We start from the raw sequence: 18,135 nt of genomic DNA on the forward strand, positions 1-18,135 counted from the left end.
CTGGACTGGGAGCTAGGAGATACGTCTTCTAGTCTTGGCTTATATTTGGTTAATTATGATTATAAAAGTGAATCATGTGGTTAACTAAGCATAATTGGACATAGTTGTTCATGCTGTGATTCTATGAACATCTGGGAAACAAGCTCTTACTACTTACATATAATTGTACGTATTTATGGGAAGAAAACTTGAAGTGGATTGCTTGAAGTAAAGGCACAAACTTTTAAAGATGATTATACCACATATTTGCCTTTATGAACATATATCTACCTCATTGATAATAATAAAGATTCTTGCCCCTCTTCTTCGTATAAACCATTGCATCATGGACCACAATTGTGTTTCATCTAAAAAGCAATCTAAAGTAGGAAAATACACTGAAGGCTTTTATAGGCTTTAATTATAACTTCTAAAAAGAAACATTTTAACTGTTCTTATTTAACAAATTCTAGAATATTTGACTCTCCTTAAACTTTAAAAATAACATGGAATTTTGGGGGGAATATTAAAAGCAATTTATTTTTTACCAAATAACTGTATAACTTTAGATAAATGTAACTAGAACATAATAGTGTGTTGGAAGTATTTTGCTGACTTTTTTAGTGATACTTTTACAGAAAATATGACAGCTTCTTTGCTCCTGTTTTTAGTTTGACATAATGTCTAAAATTCTAAGGAAGTTTGACCAATGATTAAACAATGGCTTGATGGGGCATGATAACCTAATTCTCTAGAGAGTAGACCTCTTTTCATAATTTACAGTGCAAGCACCTGTGATTTATTTAGCTGTACTAATGTTTTCTATTTAAATATGTTTAAGTAGTTAAAGCTTACCTATATCCATACTACTAACATAAGTTTTTGTATAAGAATAACTTTCAACTTTAACCTTTTGTAATTTTTTATTTCTTTATTTCTAATGATTTTGACTTACTACTATAGCCTCATAAATATTTTCCAGTTTTTCCCACCTTCACTTTATTTTTCGATATTATGCAATCGTACATTTTTCCATCCCAATAATTAAGAGGATATGTAATAGTTTAAATTTTTTTCAACTAGATTATAAAGACAATAAAAGAGGATTTGCAAAGTAGCTTGATTTTATCTTTGTTCAATCTCTCATCTACTTTATTTGCATTATACATTTATTTTTGTTAACTATAGTTAATTTTGTCTTTTATCAGGACTGCTGATCTTTTTTTTTAGTTCAACTGTATTGAACAGCTAAGGGTAAAGAGTTTACAAACCACAGTTAAGTAATATTATGGTAGATTCTCTGAACCATTGCAAAATACATGATCAGAAATGAATTAATTAACTTATTATTAAAGAATAGAATTGTGAAAGAATAAACAATGTAGGAGAGAACACTGCCTGTGGTATTGGATTTAGGAAGAATTTTTAAGGAGTCTATTGTTCATTGACAGATGGCAAGGAAATTTCTTTGAAATTAACTTTTTTCAGATGGTCCATCATGGTTTTCATGGGTGCTATTTATCATTTGTAAGACTCTGATGTATCAAATAGTAATGATAGATGAGGAGAATCTCAGTCAATGGGTATGTCTGTCAAAGAGCTAGCTCCAATTTTGGAGGACATTAATTTTCATAGAGAGTTAATAGTTTTCCTGTAGAATTCCACATGCTTAATGTACTTTTGAAACAAATGCACTTGGATGAAAATTCATTGTTTTAAGTTGAACATCCTGTGTTTACTCTGATATTTTCTTGATATTCAGGATTACAGAGCACTACTATCAGAAGTAAGAAAATAGGTTTAAAATTGTGACTACTTTGATAAATAGAAAATTTTTAAGTCTTTGATAAAGAATTAATGAATTATTTTATTATCAAAAATAATATTGATCCCATAAGTGATGCATATGAGTAGAAAACATTAACAGATGATGAAATTTCCTGTTTGGTAGAGAAAAAAAATCTTAAGAAAAATTATTTAAAATACTTGTGTATTTGTCATTTTTAGAGAATAAATAATTGAGGTAATTTTTATGATAAAATATGTCATATTTCTTCTTTCAAATCACATGGTTATATAGAATTTTATTATAATGCAAGAAATTCTTCTTGTGTTATTAAATACATTTTCATCTTTACAACCCAAAAACTATCTCATGATATCCTATGTTAAGTAATGCTAGTTCTTCAAAAGTGTATATGTTCCAAAAGCGAATTTAAAATTCCAGGAGGATTTATTGCCTGACAATTCTGGTTTTATGTTTTTGTCCTTTGTTGCTTATTAAAACTCCAGTTGTGTTGATGACTGCTCAGGATTCTGAGAAGCAGTCAGTCTCCTGACTAGTGAATGGCAGGAGCTGGTGGCCTGCACTTCTGTTTGCCCTTAACTATTTAATTCTCAGATATTGACCAATGGAACAAGGTAATTGAGCAACTAGGAACACCGTGTCCGGAATTCATGAAGAAATTGCAACCCACAGTAAGAAACTATGTGGAGAATCGGCCCAAGTATGCCGGACTCACCTTCCCCAAGCTCTTTCCAGATTCCCTCTTCCCAGCGGATTCCGAGCACAATAAACTCAAAGGTAAGCCTATCAGAGCAACTGGAGATCAACTGTGTGGGGCGGTGGACTAAACAAACAAATAGAGACACCTCTCTTTAACTTGAACTGCCTCAATTTAAGGAGCAGTATTTCTTTTTTTTAATTTAAAATAATATTTTTTAAAATCACAATTACATACAAACCTATAAATATGACCAACCAGTAATCAGCCAAACCATCAATCCTAAACTTAGTGTGTTGTATAAAAGTTACCTGGTAAAGAGATTTTTATATCTGGAGAAAAGTAACATGGATTTTAGTCCCAAATCTGAGTCTAGCTACTGCTGCACCTTTAATCACAGAGACCCTTGATCTCTGGGTCTCGGTTTACTTTTTTCAAAATTTTATTTTATTTTTTATTAGTTTCAGATCTATATCACAATTGTTAGACCTTTATCTAATTTACAAAGTGATCTTCCGTCCCCCCACCACCCCCCGCCCCGGTTACTCTATTATTCACCTGGCACTATATAGAGTTATTACAATAATATAGACTATATTCCCTATGCTATACTCCATTTCCCTATAACTGTTTTGTAACTAATTTGTACTTCTTAATCCCTTCACTTTTTCATCCAGCCCCCTAACCCTAATCCCGTCTGGTCATCACCAGTTTGTTCTAGGATGGGTATTTTTTAAAAGATCTTTCTTACAAAGAGAAAATGGCCAAAGATTGTAGAATTGTCCGGATATTCAAAGGGAAGCATAGTGCTAAAGTGTGTGACAGTGCTGTGGGTTAACTATTTCATAGAGCTTATTTAGAACCTTAAAATTATTTTGCCGTATAACTCTAAAAGACCAACGTAATGTACATTGAAATCATTGTTTAAATTTTTTTATTACTTGGAAAATATTTTCAACACAAGTTTGAGTTGTAAACTCTTAGAGATGCTGATGTCTGCATTTTATTTGTATTTTAGGGAGTGCTTAACCACCATTTGTCTTTTTTTCATTTTAGAGAGACAAACGAGATACCTACACATTTTACATGCAATATAAACACTTTTATTAATAAGTAATTCTTTCAACTACTGTGTTTGTAGTCATAAACATTAGTAACGAATCTTATGATAATAAAACTGGGATAATAATGCATCAGCCATAAGATTGAAGACAAGGACTACATTGGCAATGTATAGTGTGATATAAATAATATTCTAATTTTAATTTAGGGCATCCCTGAGAAACTAATTTTGAAACAAAATTAAAATCTCTGTGAACCTGAGCAAGTTATCTAATCTTATCTAAAGTTAGATTTCTTTATCTTTTTTAATAAATAAAGGCGAAAGATCTTTATAGTTTGTTGGGAGGATTAAATGACCAAATAATTTGTTAAGCACTTAGAACACTACCTGGCTCACAGAAAATGCTCAATAACTGTTAGCTATAAAAATACTAATAAATGTAATAATTATAATTTAAAATGTATTTATATGTTATCAAAAAAAGGACATATGCTTTTAAAATTTTACCCCAAATGTTTGGTAAACAATGAACTAGTACAGACTTAATTTACAGACTTAATTTATAGCTATATAGACTAAAATGTGATGGAGAACCTAAAACGCGGTGCCTCCTATTTCTCAGGATCTTTTCATCTCCTCCCAACTTTCATCTGGTGGGTTTAAATGTGCAGCATTGTTTTTGTGTTTGTGACACTTAATGCAAAGTTAGGTTTCTTCCTTCAGCTGGCTCTCTGAATGGCAGCAGACTAAATTATTACTAAATCTATTTCTTTTAAGATCAACACATATGCAGGTTGAAGAAGAGCTAAGTAGAGAATTTATGTCTTTATGATGCTAATTGATGCGTCAGGCAAAAGAATTCCCTTCATATGAATATACTTGTAATTGTAACAATATGGAGATGACAAGTCCTGATTAAATTATTTGAGATAATGACAGCACTTGTAGAAAAACTATGAAGTAAAATACCAACCGTCCTTCATAATATGATTTCAACTTCCTTGAGTTTATTTTTGGCTGTTTAATTCAATTTGAATCTCTATGATTATATTATTTTTACAAATTATAAACTAGTTTATATATTTATACTCATTTAATTATAATTTTAATATAAAAATTAGCAAATTATAAAGAATTATACAAATAATCAAAGGGGAGAATTTATTCTAGTGTTATCAAACAAGAACATAAGACATTTGCTAGCAAATGAAAGAATGATGGGTGAGGATTGAAATCTTTTCCTCTTCCTCATTTTGCTCCCTACAAACAGTATTCATCATTCTTTATTTATTATGAGATGATTTGTTATTGCTGTAGTTCATGCCTCTCTCTATTGGTGAGAAGCCCACACTACTCCCACCCTCTCTAAGAGCAGAAACATGGGTGGGTTTCATGGGAGAATCTGTGGGAAGGGTGTGTGTGGGTCTGAGTATAAAACAGTTACAAATCTAAGAGATCTTTGAACCAATAAAATAAATAAATACAACCCTCATTAGGGAGTCTTTGAAAATGAGAAAAATTAAATATCGAAAGTTAATGTATAAGTATTTCTATACTTTTGTTATTACTGTGAGCTTCAGATTGTCTGTTTAGAAGTAGCAGAAATTAAATCTCTAAAATTGTGATTCCCAGAAAAATGATTAATAGAAATAAAAAAAATTAGTCTTCCAGTCTAATTGAACTAGTGACATTTTTGGTAAATATAAAAATAAGTAATTAAATATATAAAAAGTACATGAATTAAAATGTAACAACAGAAGAAAATACTGTCATAGGACATTTGAAAAGAATACACTGCTACATTTTTTCTGCAGTATGATCAAAATCGTTAAAAGATACATAAATGAAACTAGAAGAGAATATATCAATAATAAGAGTGATTGCCTCTATATGGTGGGGATAGTTGGTTTTTCCTGATTTCTAAATTTTCTATAATTAACCCATATTTTCTTAATAATCAGAAAAATTAAGTAAATATTGGCACATATCCATGGATTCAAACACATTGCCTTTTCCTAATTTAGCAAACCAATTTAAATTTCGTTCTCTTTAATTTGAAGTTTTACCATATATTTGGAACAAATTGAATATTTTTACCATAGAACTAGCACATCAGTTTGGAACTATTTATGTAAAATTTTATATATTTTTAGAGATTTAAAACTGAGTATCTTTTAGCAATTAAACAAATACGCTTACTGATTATTACCACATAATTTTTAAAAATATATTCCTGGAATCTCACATTGTACCTGGCACACAGTGAGCATTTAGTTTTTTATAAACTGAACCAGATCCCCCATGTCAATTTGGTTACTAAATCTTGTGGATTCTTTCTCTCAGATCTGCCCCTTCCTCTCTATCCTTAAAGCTTCTGCTTCTGGTAAAGCCCTCACCATCTCCTGTCTTCAAAAAAGTCACCCCTGGAGCGCGGCGTAAGGAATGCGGTCAGCAGTAATGTAATGGCTAAGTGTAGAGCCAGCGGGGAGAAAGAGTAGTCAGGGGATCGTTTCATAAACTATATAAATGTCTAACCAATGTACTGTATACTTGAAACTAATAATAAAATTAAAATTTAAAAGTCACCCCTGACCACCTAGCCTCCATCTAGACACTGCTTTAGCCCCTTTCCTAGCTCAGAAGAGCTTTTAAAATGAACAGTCTTTACCTACTTCATCTAATTCCTTTTAGATTTCATTCTTTTAGATTTATTTTTAGTTATGTGAGCAATACATGTACATATTCTCCTCTCCTCAGAGGTAACTAGCATTTTTAGTTTGTTGATTATCTTTGCAGACCTTTTCTATGCATTTATAACACATAAATAGAAGAAAATGCTTGCTTGTTGTTTTGCTGAGAAGGGGCATATTTACACAAATGGCCTCATGATCTAAGGCTCATTTTACATTTTTTTTTTTAACTTAACAACATATCCATGTGAGTACTTACAGATCTACCTCATTCTTTTAAATTGCCAGATATAGTTCCAAGGTACAATTGTACCATAGGTTATTTGGTTGTTCTATAGATGGAAATTTAGACTGTTTAAATTTTTTTATTCCATAGCCAAGGCTGTAGTGAGCATCCCTTTTGTATGCATTACAAGAATATGTGCAATTGTTTTCCTAGGCTGTACCTAAAAGTGGAACTGCTGAGTCATAAAATATTCACATTTAAAATTTTAATAGATACTGCCAAATTTGCCCTCTGAAAAATCTTCATCAATTTACATTCCCACCAACGTGAATGAAATTACCTAATGTTAGTAGATATTACACCATCTTTTATTTTTGCAAATCTGATGGATAAAAAAAGATTTTATTGTTTCATCTTGCACTTCCCTTAATCACTTGGTGGTTACCTGATGTTTCGGAGGAAGGTGCTAGTTGATCTTTGTATTCTTAATTTCCTTTCTATCCAATAAATTTCATTGCCAAAATCAAAATTTTACTAATTGCTTTTCTCATTTATCATTTCAGCCAGCCAAGCCAGGGACTTGTTGTCAAAGATGCTAGTCATTGACCCAGCCAAAAGGATATCAGTGGATGACGCTTTACAGCACCCATATATCAATGTCTGGTATGACCCTGCCGAAGTGGAGGCGGTAAGGCATAAGCTTATTTTATTTTCCTTCCACAAATCGTAGTAACTGGGTGCTCAGTGGTAAAAAATGAAAAAGAATTAGAATTCAAAAGAACACACAAAGGACCTTCATGAAATTCCAAAGTCACAAAGTTAATACTTCCTCTCTAGAAGTTATTTTCTTCTACCTGTGTTTTAAGTGCATTTCTTTTTTTTCAAGATTTCCTATGAGAGATAGTGATTGAATCCAACACACCTGAGCTGCCCATGAAACACTTCTGTTTGTTTTTGTTAAATTGTTAACTCTACCAGTGTCTCCTCCTTTATTATCAGCCTCTCCTGATGCAAAATAAATAGCAGAAAACATAATAGAGGATAAGTTAACTTTCCCTCTATTTCCTTGATGTCTGCCATTAGTAAAGTGTGGTACTAAAAACATTCTGATTATATAGCTTTTAACAGGCCATTGGTGACTGTGAAACCTTGCATAAATTAGATGAATAAAACTGAGTATTCCAATAAAGACATTATTTCAGGTTGATTCTAAATTGAATACCACAGTAAGATGTTTCTCCATATTTTAAATCCAGACATAGTTTAAGAATCTCCTCAGAAGCCTAACTCTTTTTTATTTTATTTTATTTTTTACTATTTTCCAGCCATTTAATATCTTCTCTCCAATCACTGTCTTTACATCTGTGCCTTTTCTCTGTGTGGAGTCAGGGCTGCACAGGCAAATGGGGTATTGTTGTGGCCCATCTGTGTTTTATAGGCCCCGTGATGAGAATGTCCTTTTGTCTCTGTGTTAAATGTTACTATCAGCAATGTTACCTTTTCCTCATCAAAATCTCTTTAAATTAGAATATCTGTGCTAAACGATGTCATTTTTTTTACATAATACCTTCAAATTACTCTATTTGAATTAGTTCTTAATCTTCTATTTCAAATACTTTTCATTTGTTTGTTTTCTTTTGTCCTCTCTGTAGCCCATTCTTGCTTGAAATATTTTTGCTTTGTTTCAGCTTCTTTTCTTCTGCTTCTTTGTGTGCTTGCCCATGGCAGAGATATGAGATTCAAACTGACATAATTCTTATCCTTTCATTCTTCATTGGAGAAGTGAAATCTGATAGGAGGGAGTGAGGATTAGGTAGAATTGAATTTTATAGACATATTATTTAAAAAGCTACTTTTTATAGTCACCCAATTCTTGTGTGTTCAAAAATTTCAGAGAAAACACTTCATTGATGAGTCGATTGTGAAACAGGTGTACAGTCCTGATGACATTTTCTCAGGACCTGCTTTCCTAAGCAGTTTTACAATGATGTTGAAATTCCAACTTGCTTCAAATTATTTTTTAGGTGCTTGATTTGTTTTTATGAAATAAAATCCCAGAAATTAAATATTTTCAAATATAATTACAATGCTCTTAAAACTCAAAAAGTAATGTTCTTACAACTAAAAAATATAATCTCTTCCAATCTCTCACTCTTGTGAAATACTTTCAAAGATGTCATTGAGGTAGAATGAAGTAATGAAATAAATAAGAGAAACTATAATGTATATATATGTGAAAATTAAGTATAATGATTTTTTTCTCTGATGATTTTCAATAAAATAGTTTATGTTGATAAAAATTTTAGACAAACATAAATTGTTTGAAATTGTTGCTCCTTGTTTATTTTGATGGTTCAAATTATGTGGCATATTTATTTTTCCTTACATCTAATGTAATGTATATAATCTGTTTTTAATGGATTGCGGCCTAGAGTTTAATTGAAGTCATAAAGTCTCCATTTATAATTCACTTGTAATTATGTTGCCTATAAAAGAGAGAGTTGCTTAGAATCTATAACAACATATTAACGCATAGTTTCAATGAGTTTTTAAATTTATTTTAACTTTCTATGAAAATTTTCTTTTGAAGGATAAAAAGATGAAATTTAGGGTACTAAAACGGATAGAACCTTTTTTTTCCCCAACCATGTCAATATTGTCATGTTGAGGACATGAACAGCAACAACATAAGACATTATGAATTTTAGGGGAAAGAGCTGAAAGAGCTTGAAGGTCAAGGAAAAGGGATCAGTTAATTCACAGAACAAGCAAGTATTTCACATCTAGTCTGGGATCACTGGTTGTACAAGGGTGAACATATTTAACATCTAGACCTGTTGCAGTGAATAGGTTCCAATCCTGACCCTAGGGCAACGTTAGTTTATTACTGTGTGAAATGTATCACAGAGGTCACAACTATTCCTAGGAGACAGAACCTGAGGATGCTAGGAGCAGTGGTCACTACGCTTTCTACAATACTCTTAGAGTTAGTGCCTTTGTTATTGCATGTGAACGTATATTTAATATAAAATGACCTTTTACAGACACATGACAAAGCTATAATGAAATCATATATTTTCTGCCAGGACTGACAAGACTATTTTGCAAAATAAACTCCGGCATGTGTCTATAATCCAAATAAATGGAAGTATGAAATAATCAGAATTTCCATGATTAGAAGTTAGCCAGGAGATTCAAGCTTAAACAGATTTAAAGTAACTCACATGAGTTAGAGAGGGAAGGAAACTTGAAGATGAGAGGAAACGAAGGTAAGTTTCATTGGAAGAAGGTAAAGCAAATCTCCAGAGAGGGATAAAGGAGAGAGTTCAAGAGAATGTGACATCTTTGGGAAAAGTAGAGAAGAGAGTAGAGAAATGCTATTCATACTAATCTATTAATCATACTACAAGCTATCTTATCACTTTTTTTTTCAAAAGTGCCAAAGTACCAAATGAAAAGAGAGGAGCATATGAATGCTGTCATGATTCTAAGAGAGAAAATTATTCATGCAACTATGAAGTTGAAAATTTTTAAAATTAAATGCCAAGGTTAATAGCGATCTGTGTAATAGTACCTAAAGATTTTGAAGTTATAACTGCTCAAATGATTAGCAAGTTCTTATTTAAATAACGTTCAGAGTAATAAAAACATGTGTCCCAAATAGAGCACAAAGGCCACATTTAATGCCAGTGCTTTTTCGTGAAACAATTGGAAGGCATCTTAACTGTTTGTTGTTCATCAAAAGGGTAAAAATATGCACGAATGCAATTTATTGAGTTGTATGCACCATCACAGGCATGAAAAATGGGTTAGGTTTAAGTTTCTGTTCTGCCACTTACTAGCTGGTCAACTTTTTAAATCTTTCTGCCACTCAGCATTTTTTAACTAAGAATAGAAAACAATCATACTTACTGCATAGTGTTCTGAGAATTTAAAGCATTAATTACACAAAGTGCTTAGTACAGTATTTGTCAGCTAGTAAGGGTCTTATAAATTATTATTATTATTATTACTATTATTATCATGACTTTTACAGGTAAAGCTTTACTACTGTTTGATACCAGGAAAGATAGATATATACTTGGTGAAAACACCAGCTGGCTAAGAAACTGCAGAAATAGTCTACAATATTAAAAATAAATCACTGAAAATGATCTAGTTCCTACAAGATTTTAAAATTTTGGTCTTTTATTTTTTTTGCTGATATATATATATCCACCTTTATCTTGCCAAGTGTAAGAGGATCCAGTGCCATTAATTTAAATCAAAATAAAGACAAATTTTACTGTTCATAAATCCTCATTGTCACTATCCTTATGAAACTAGGGGATATTCAGGGCTGTTTGTGGAAATCAGTTTTTACATGGTACTCTGTTGGAGGGAAATATGGAAATAGAAAGGATCAGTTGCCTTGTTTCTTATCAGATTCTTGAGTTTAAAGGCTCTGCTAAGGTAGAGGGGGACCCTTACCCTGTAACCCCTGAGAGAAAGGGTGTAGAGACCCGTTAGGAAGATTTTCTCAAGCTAAGTGGAAACTGATTCACTATGTATCAGAACTTATAAAAAGGAAAATTAAGAAGAACATGAAATGTGACCATTTCTTTTGAACTCCAGAACACCCTGAGAAAGCGCCTGCACGCTTCTGGAGTGCTCTGCATTGCTGGGGGTGGGAGAGGAAGAGGGAGATGAAAGAGAGGGAGAGACGTGCCCGCCAAAGACATCAAACCAAAGTAATTATCAGAAAGAAGCCAGTTAAAAACATGTGAGGCCACAGAAGGACATTTCTTTATTCCTCAGTTCATGACATAGATATGTAAATTTCAATGTTGCTTATATCTGAAAATCTGTTCAAGGTAAATCTTAAAAGAGAGTTTAGAGATCATTGTATAATGGTTTTGTGCAGCAGTTCAGCAAATACCAACATTCAGAATGTCAGCTGTATAATTGTGAGCAGCTACAAGGACACAGGAGCAGAAATCATGATGAAGAAAGCAGAACAGGGCTAGCCATGGGACCAGAAAGCACTGAGAAGAGAATGAGAAGCATGTGGTCAAAGTGGTGCAGGTTCCAGAGCTTGATCTGAGCAATCCCGAGTGAGAGCTGTTGTAGATATGTGGTCAAATCAGATAGGGGAGGCAGATAAAACCAGTTCAGAAGAGACATGTGTCCAAGGTCAGAGATCTGAGTAGATGCCACACTAAAGGACATTTAAACAGTGGCAAAACTAGGGATATTTTCTGATTGCAGCACAAATGTCAAGAGCAGATACTTTTGGAACAACCCAGAAATTAGCAACATCAGGAAGCCACTGTTAACCCTAGAGCAAAGAAATGATTTACTGGAGCCCAGGGATGAGTAGCAATAGCCTGTCCAGTGGGATCTACAGTTACAGTCACAGAAGAGATACAGCTGTTTCTGGAAAGAAGAATGGGGAGAGTTCTGGCTTCTCTCCACTCCTCCATCTCCTGGTAGTATCTCCTTCCTGTTGCCTGTGACTAGCCCTAAGCCAGCTGATAGGTGAACCTGGGAAATGCAGCCTGCAGGAGTCAGCCTCTGAGACACACACAGAGCAGATGAAGGAAGGGCAAGGACTGTATCTGTGGGCAAATAGGCCCAGGCTGGCACTCATCTATTTATTCTTTCCATATTTGAATCTCTAAAATCTCCACTAAATAAAACTGAAGTAACCAAATGGTAAGCCACACTTAATCTGGAGAGGAGAAGGCTTTGGAGGTTGGAAGAGGCGCTGCTCAGTGGCATCACCAAGTAAAAGTGTAGTAAACATTACTCCTAGTATTTTGTGGTTTCCTGCCAAGAAATCACAGGTACTATGTCAGCCTAAGTCCTGGCATAAGAGTATTTCTCATTGGGTTTTTAATTGAATGTATGTACTTCCTTCCTTTTATATGTTGGTGTCACTTTTTCAGTTGTTTGTTTTCTGGTTGATAAAGAGCCTGGAGCCTGTGGAGCCAATGCTGGAAAACATGTGCATGGGGAGAATGAGGGAGTCAGCCATCTGGTTTTCTGTAGGTTGCTTTAATTCTACTCTTCTGCTGTCAATTAGGTAAAATACACTAAAAAGACCTCTATCCTTTCTTCTTCTCACACACTCCTTTATTCCTTCCTTCTTTGTATTTTCTTCTCTTCTTAGCCTTTTCCTTTTTTAAATCCAGATCTACAGAGCTATTTACATAGGCTTTGATTACTTGGTTTTTATTCAGTTAATAGCTAATGGAAATTTTTATTGACAGGGAATTTTATCTTATCTCCAGCTGATAAGTTAATTTTTCAAAATATGGATTTTCTATCTCTTTGATTATTTAACTTGTTTAGTGTATAATTTTCTGAATGTAAGAAAAATCTGTAATAATTTGTCCCCTTTGATGTTATTTACTTATAACTAAATTGCAATATCTTTTCATCTTAAAACAGATATGCATCAATTGCTCTGAATTAACAAATTATGATCAATCATGATGATCACTTCTTAAGGTATATAAATGTTGAATAACTATGATGTACACCTAAATCTAATACAATATTGTATGCTAGCTATATTTTAATAAATATTTTAATAAAAATATATTTTAAAATTATGATCATCTATCTCTAGCTATGATTTAAAAAACTATTTGGCTTTGAATATAAATCCATGTCCTGACCAGGATTTAGTAGTTGAGATGCATAGATTATTATTGAATAATCAAAGAATCCTGAAACTGGCATAGTAAGTAATGAAAAGACTTCATTTGTTGTTTAAAAATTCATCTATAAATATATTGACTTTCTGGGGCATTCAAACAAAATTCAAGTGGTTGAAGATGATTGGTGGGGAATTATCCTTATTCTCTACTTCTAATTCTCTTGAATATGTTTTTATAGTAAAAACTATAAAAATTTGGTTATAAATATCATGTATTAACTTGCTCTGTTAAACCTGAATAAGTTGTTGTTTCTCTTAACTTTATTTTCATTAACTTTGGCTTAGCCAGTTGTATTCCACTGAATTCTCTGATGCTGTATAGGAACAGCCACTTTTCGTAAGGAAAAAAATCTCCTTTGTCTTTCTTTAGATGCTCTCAGTCATTTCCCTTTGTATTTGAATTTGGAAAACATAGTTTTTTTCTTTCCAATTTGCAAGTAGATGTGTCACTATATATGATGAAGCACATCGAGTTTCTCAGGAAAATCCTATATAAAAAATCGTATATGAAGGAAATTATTCTCAAAAAAATTTCTCAGATTGTTTCTAGCATTTTAAAAATATCAAATGAAATTATATGTAAATTCTCTTAAATAGTTTCACAAGTAGGATAAACTACCCCATTCCAGAGCATAGAAAAGAAAATTAACAATGATACCTGAAATATTTAATATTTAACATTAGTAATTTTATTTCATAGTATGTTTTAGCATTTACTAAGCATTTAAAATTTGATAATCAGTCTGGATATTTCCCAAGTGCCTATCACTAGTGTGGTCTGTACTCTGTGTGCAGGTCACGGGTGACCTTTTGTAGTCAGGAGTTGGGAAGATGAAGAGGTTACCGAGTGCTGTTGTGAGGTGAAATATCACTGTTCTCTTCTCTCCATTCTAAAGTTGCCATCATTTAAATTCTGTTTTTCAGACTAAATGTCCCTATGAATTCTTTCAAATATGATTTGTTCTATTCATATGAAGTTAATAAACTGGCCGAATCCCTCTCTCAGCTGTTCTCTCCATCTGTCCTGACACAAAGACTACCTCTTTGAGTCTTATGATTTCTTATTATTACAGCATGCATCATGCTGTGAAAAAGCTAGTGCAACAGCCTAGCAGGCTTAATTTGAGAAATAGTTTAGTGTCACCTATCTGTCATGGAAGACCCCTTTAGTATGGAGTTGAACTCTAAGCAGGTTTATTAACTCAGAATGTACATAAATTTAGAAATAAGTAGGAAGAAACATGAGCTGCATCGGATATAAATTTGATGCACTCTAATTATGTGTTTAATTATAGAAAGAGCAATTCATATTTTGTGACTCTCATTTGCTTTGTGAAAGTCAAATCAATGTCTCTAATTCCTAATATCTGCCATTTGTGGAATTGTAAATTTCCATCTGTTCATACTGATGTGTTCTTTCAGCAGCAAAATGTGAGCAATTTACTAATTGCCTTCCAGAGAAAATATAACTTCCACTACATTTCTCATGCCCAGCGCCTCAGCTGTTAAAGTGAAGATATCTTTTGATCACATTGGGATTGTTTTGATGCCATGTATTATGTTGGTGGGAGCTTGTCAAAATGTTTGTTGTAGATAGATTTAGCCACCTGCTTTTAGTGGCCCCTCTTCATACACGACTTATAAGAAGAATTTGTACTTCACTCAAATGCTAATTCATTTGTCTTTAATTTTAGCAAATTGTTCTACTGAAGAAAGACATTCTCTCAATTTCAAATCATTGGGATATTTAGAATTCACTGAACATATAAGGTTCTCAAGTGTCTAAGCTGGACTAGTAGAATAGTTTATTCTCAGGAGATAACTGTGTTGCTGTCTGATAGAGTCCATGTTCAGGTTTTTCCTTTTCATATATTACCTTGAGCCCTTTAGACAGTGAGTATTTTAATCTCTTAAATAGACCGCTGAAGAAGAAGTCTTTTTAAAAGGTGGGGAGGGAACAGAAATTATTTTTCTAGAACATTCTACATCTGGCGCTCTCTGAAAGGCCGAGTTGTGATGTTCAGTTGAGTTCTTCCAAATCTATGATATTTTTTTCTTTTCTTCTGTTGACCTCTTATATATTGTGAGATCCACCTACTTAACACAAGGGAATATAAATTTGTGAGAATATATTTTATTTTCTTAGCATTTTTACCTTGGAAAGAGATTATCTAATTGTGGCATCTGCCTAGGATGCCACAAAAGTAGTGTAACCTATAAACTGTGGAAGAAAAAAAAAAATAATGCTTTTATGTTGTAAAGCTGCTCCTAAGAGATAAGCAAAAAAGTCAATGTCACAAATTGTGAAGTGTTCTATTAATGAAAACGTACCAAATTTTATAGTAAGAGAAATAATAAAGAGAGAAAGAAAGAATAGAAGTAGGTCAAAAGAGAGAATCTCTGTTAGACAGCTTTGCCTTGAGAGAGAGGTCAGAGAAATGGCTAATCTCTAGGAAACATAATTATTTGGTAATTTCATCCTTGCCTAGTTTGCCCCTTGCAGTGTTGCTAAAATAATCAAACTACACTGTTCTCTCCCCACAATTTTTTGTTTGTCATAAAAGAATCTCCTCTTAACTACTGTGTATGTAAGTTCAAGGGCAGCTCTCTGGCACTCCTACCCATCTTCCTATCATTATGAGTGTTTTCACTATAGAACCTTTATTGATAAGGAAACCAATACTGCTCTGCAGAGGTGGTGATATATCGTCAAGGCCCACATATTAATTATTTTATATAATTCTTGTAATTGAAGGCCACCTCCATTTTATTCCCAGTACTAATTTTATTTGGTAGGTAGCCCTGTTTAAGTTTCTAAATCTCCTATGGTTTGGTATTTAAAATGTTTTTCTTTGCTTCTTCTTTACTAGATTCAATGAGGTTTAATTGCATGATGAACTTTTAAATAGCGTATTCTTTTTTTAAAAAAACCCTAAAATATAAAGATGCTCATCTTGCACAATTTAACAGAACAAATGCTTATTGCATCCATGTGCTGTGCTGAATGCTGTAGCAGAGCTAAAGATGCACAAATGAGGGTAGCATTTCCCTTCTCTTCAGAGTTCACAATCTAGCTCTAAGCCCTCTTATCCTGGGATTCATTAACTCCTAGAAGTTCCTTAGATGGATTTCTGAGGGCTTGTGAAAAACATCCTGAAATTATATGCCTATAATTATGGGCGTACATCTTTCTAAGGATATAGTTTATGAGCTTTTTGAGATTTTTGGAGCTTTCGCCTCCAAATTTAATTCTCAATATTTTCAAATATTGGATGATAGGGCTACAAAAATATGAATATTTACTGTTAGAGAGTTGACAATCATTTATAGATATAACCAAGAAATTTAATGCACATAGAAAATCTGTTTATTTCCTTGAGGTAATTTTTGCCTTGTACAAAAAGCCCTTATATCTACAAGGGTCTTACTTTTTTTTTTAAGGAAAGAGATATAGGGGAAATTGACAAATAAATATAAAGCACTATGATTTCAACTTTTATTATTATTTTAAAAATTTATTGAAAATATGAAAAAGTTTCCTATGGTCTTATGCGAGCTAAAAATGACATTGCTTCAAGAAACAAAAATTAATAACTAGTGTCTACTTTTCACATAGCTGTTTCTTTTCTTGTGCTATGAAGTTTTCAAGAGTTCATTTGGCAGGGTGGTTTAAAGTTTTTCGGGGCATTATTCTGCAACAAATAACAAATTTCATGAGAATGACAGGTCCAATTAGCCTCATATCTTGCTTCCACTTTGTTTCTTCTAATGAAGGATTTATTTCCTTTGCACTAGCCATTTTTCTCTGCCATGTTTGTCTTCAAAGATTTTTGTTTGTTTCTTTGTCCATTTTCTAAATTCATTATGTCTTATACTGTAACATAAAAGTGAAACAAACAAAAAAATGAACAGCAAAAACACATAAAAAGGCCTAATTTCTTTGCTATACAGAGGGGATCATGGGGTTAAATTAATCAACCATCTGTTTCAGAAGTCCTGCTTAGATTTGGTTATGCTGTCAAAGTTAGGGAACAAATTGAGAAGTTTCACATTCTAGGAGAGGGGGAAATTATTAGAAAGTTAATCCTTAATGACGCTGAAAATGCCTATGTGTGGTCATGTGAAAACAGACAGTTATTAAATCTGAATGATGTTTATTTTGACATTTTTTAGCCCCAAATGAAAACTGTAGAGACGAAGCCAGCATGTCATTAGAATTGTACTAAAACAAAAAGTCTATAGATGGAAAGTTTGAGAAGATGAAGAATAAGAACAAGAGTAGGAAGCATTCTTGAGCGCTAAATCATGGTAACCTTCAGATTCAGGGAAAAAGCTGGATCTGAACATTCTTTTTCCCAAGAGTAGAACCATCGCTTAGGCCCTAGGGAATCCATTATATGTGAGGGGAAGGTAGAGTGAATTCACTCAATGATGAAACAGAATATTGAAAAGGTTACACTCCCTTTTTACAAGTCTATTAAAAGTTTATGGTCTTTCACAGAGTATGTGTTATAATAAAATTATTATGTCCCTTTCTAATGGCAAGATAGTCATAAGAATGATAAAAACCACTTCCAGAACTTGCTACAGGTTTGATATGAGACTCACAGGGTCATTTGTGAAATATTGGCCCACAATATCTTATGAAAGAATGGAATTTATTGTTTATGAAAAATGCTTTAATTGGTAACCAAAAGAAATTCCCCACAGTTTGTAATTTCAGGGAGAATCTGATTTCCATCTTTATGGGCTTTTGGAAAGCTGAACTCCTTTCATGTTCCTCTGGAAGAAATGAGGGATAAAATAGCTTTGCCTCAAGCACTTTTTCTGAAAATTTCTTATCTAAGATGTTTGTTATTTTGGATTAAGTTCAGCAGAAAGCATTTTTGGTGACTGTTTCATGACACATGCACCAGACTGCTGTTTTCATAGTACGACAATCTGTCAGCACTTCTTGTTCTGAAGCAGGC

General features: G+C 32.9%; 1 protein-coding gene across 24 annotated transcripts in view; it reads left to right on the forward strand.

The window, feature by feature from the left end:
* Positions 1-18,135, forward strand: part of MAPK10 (mitogen-activated protein kinase 10) — a 437,658-nt gene that overhangs the window by 390,921 nt on the left and 28,602 nt on the right. For all 24 annotated transcript variants that reach the window (XM_025043836.1, XM_015586056.2, XM_015586057.2 and 21 more), the window contains 2 exons: positions 2,381-2,563; positions 7,026-7,150. In XM_025043836.1, the coding sequence (XP_024899604.1) occupies positions 2,381-2,563; positions 7,026-7,150 (308 nt within the window). The remainder of the gene's footprint in view (positions 1-2,380; positions 2,564-7,025; positions 7,151-18,135) is intronic.

This window comes from Pteropus alecto, unplaced genomic scaffold (genome assembly GCF_000325575.1).
Source record: "Pteropus alecto unplaced genomic scaffold, ASM32557v1 scaffold161, whole genome shotgun sequence".
NCBI classification, from domain to species: Eukaryota; Metazoa; Chordata; class Mammalia; order Chiroptera; family Pteropodidae; genus Pteropus; species Pteropus alecto.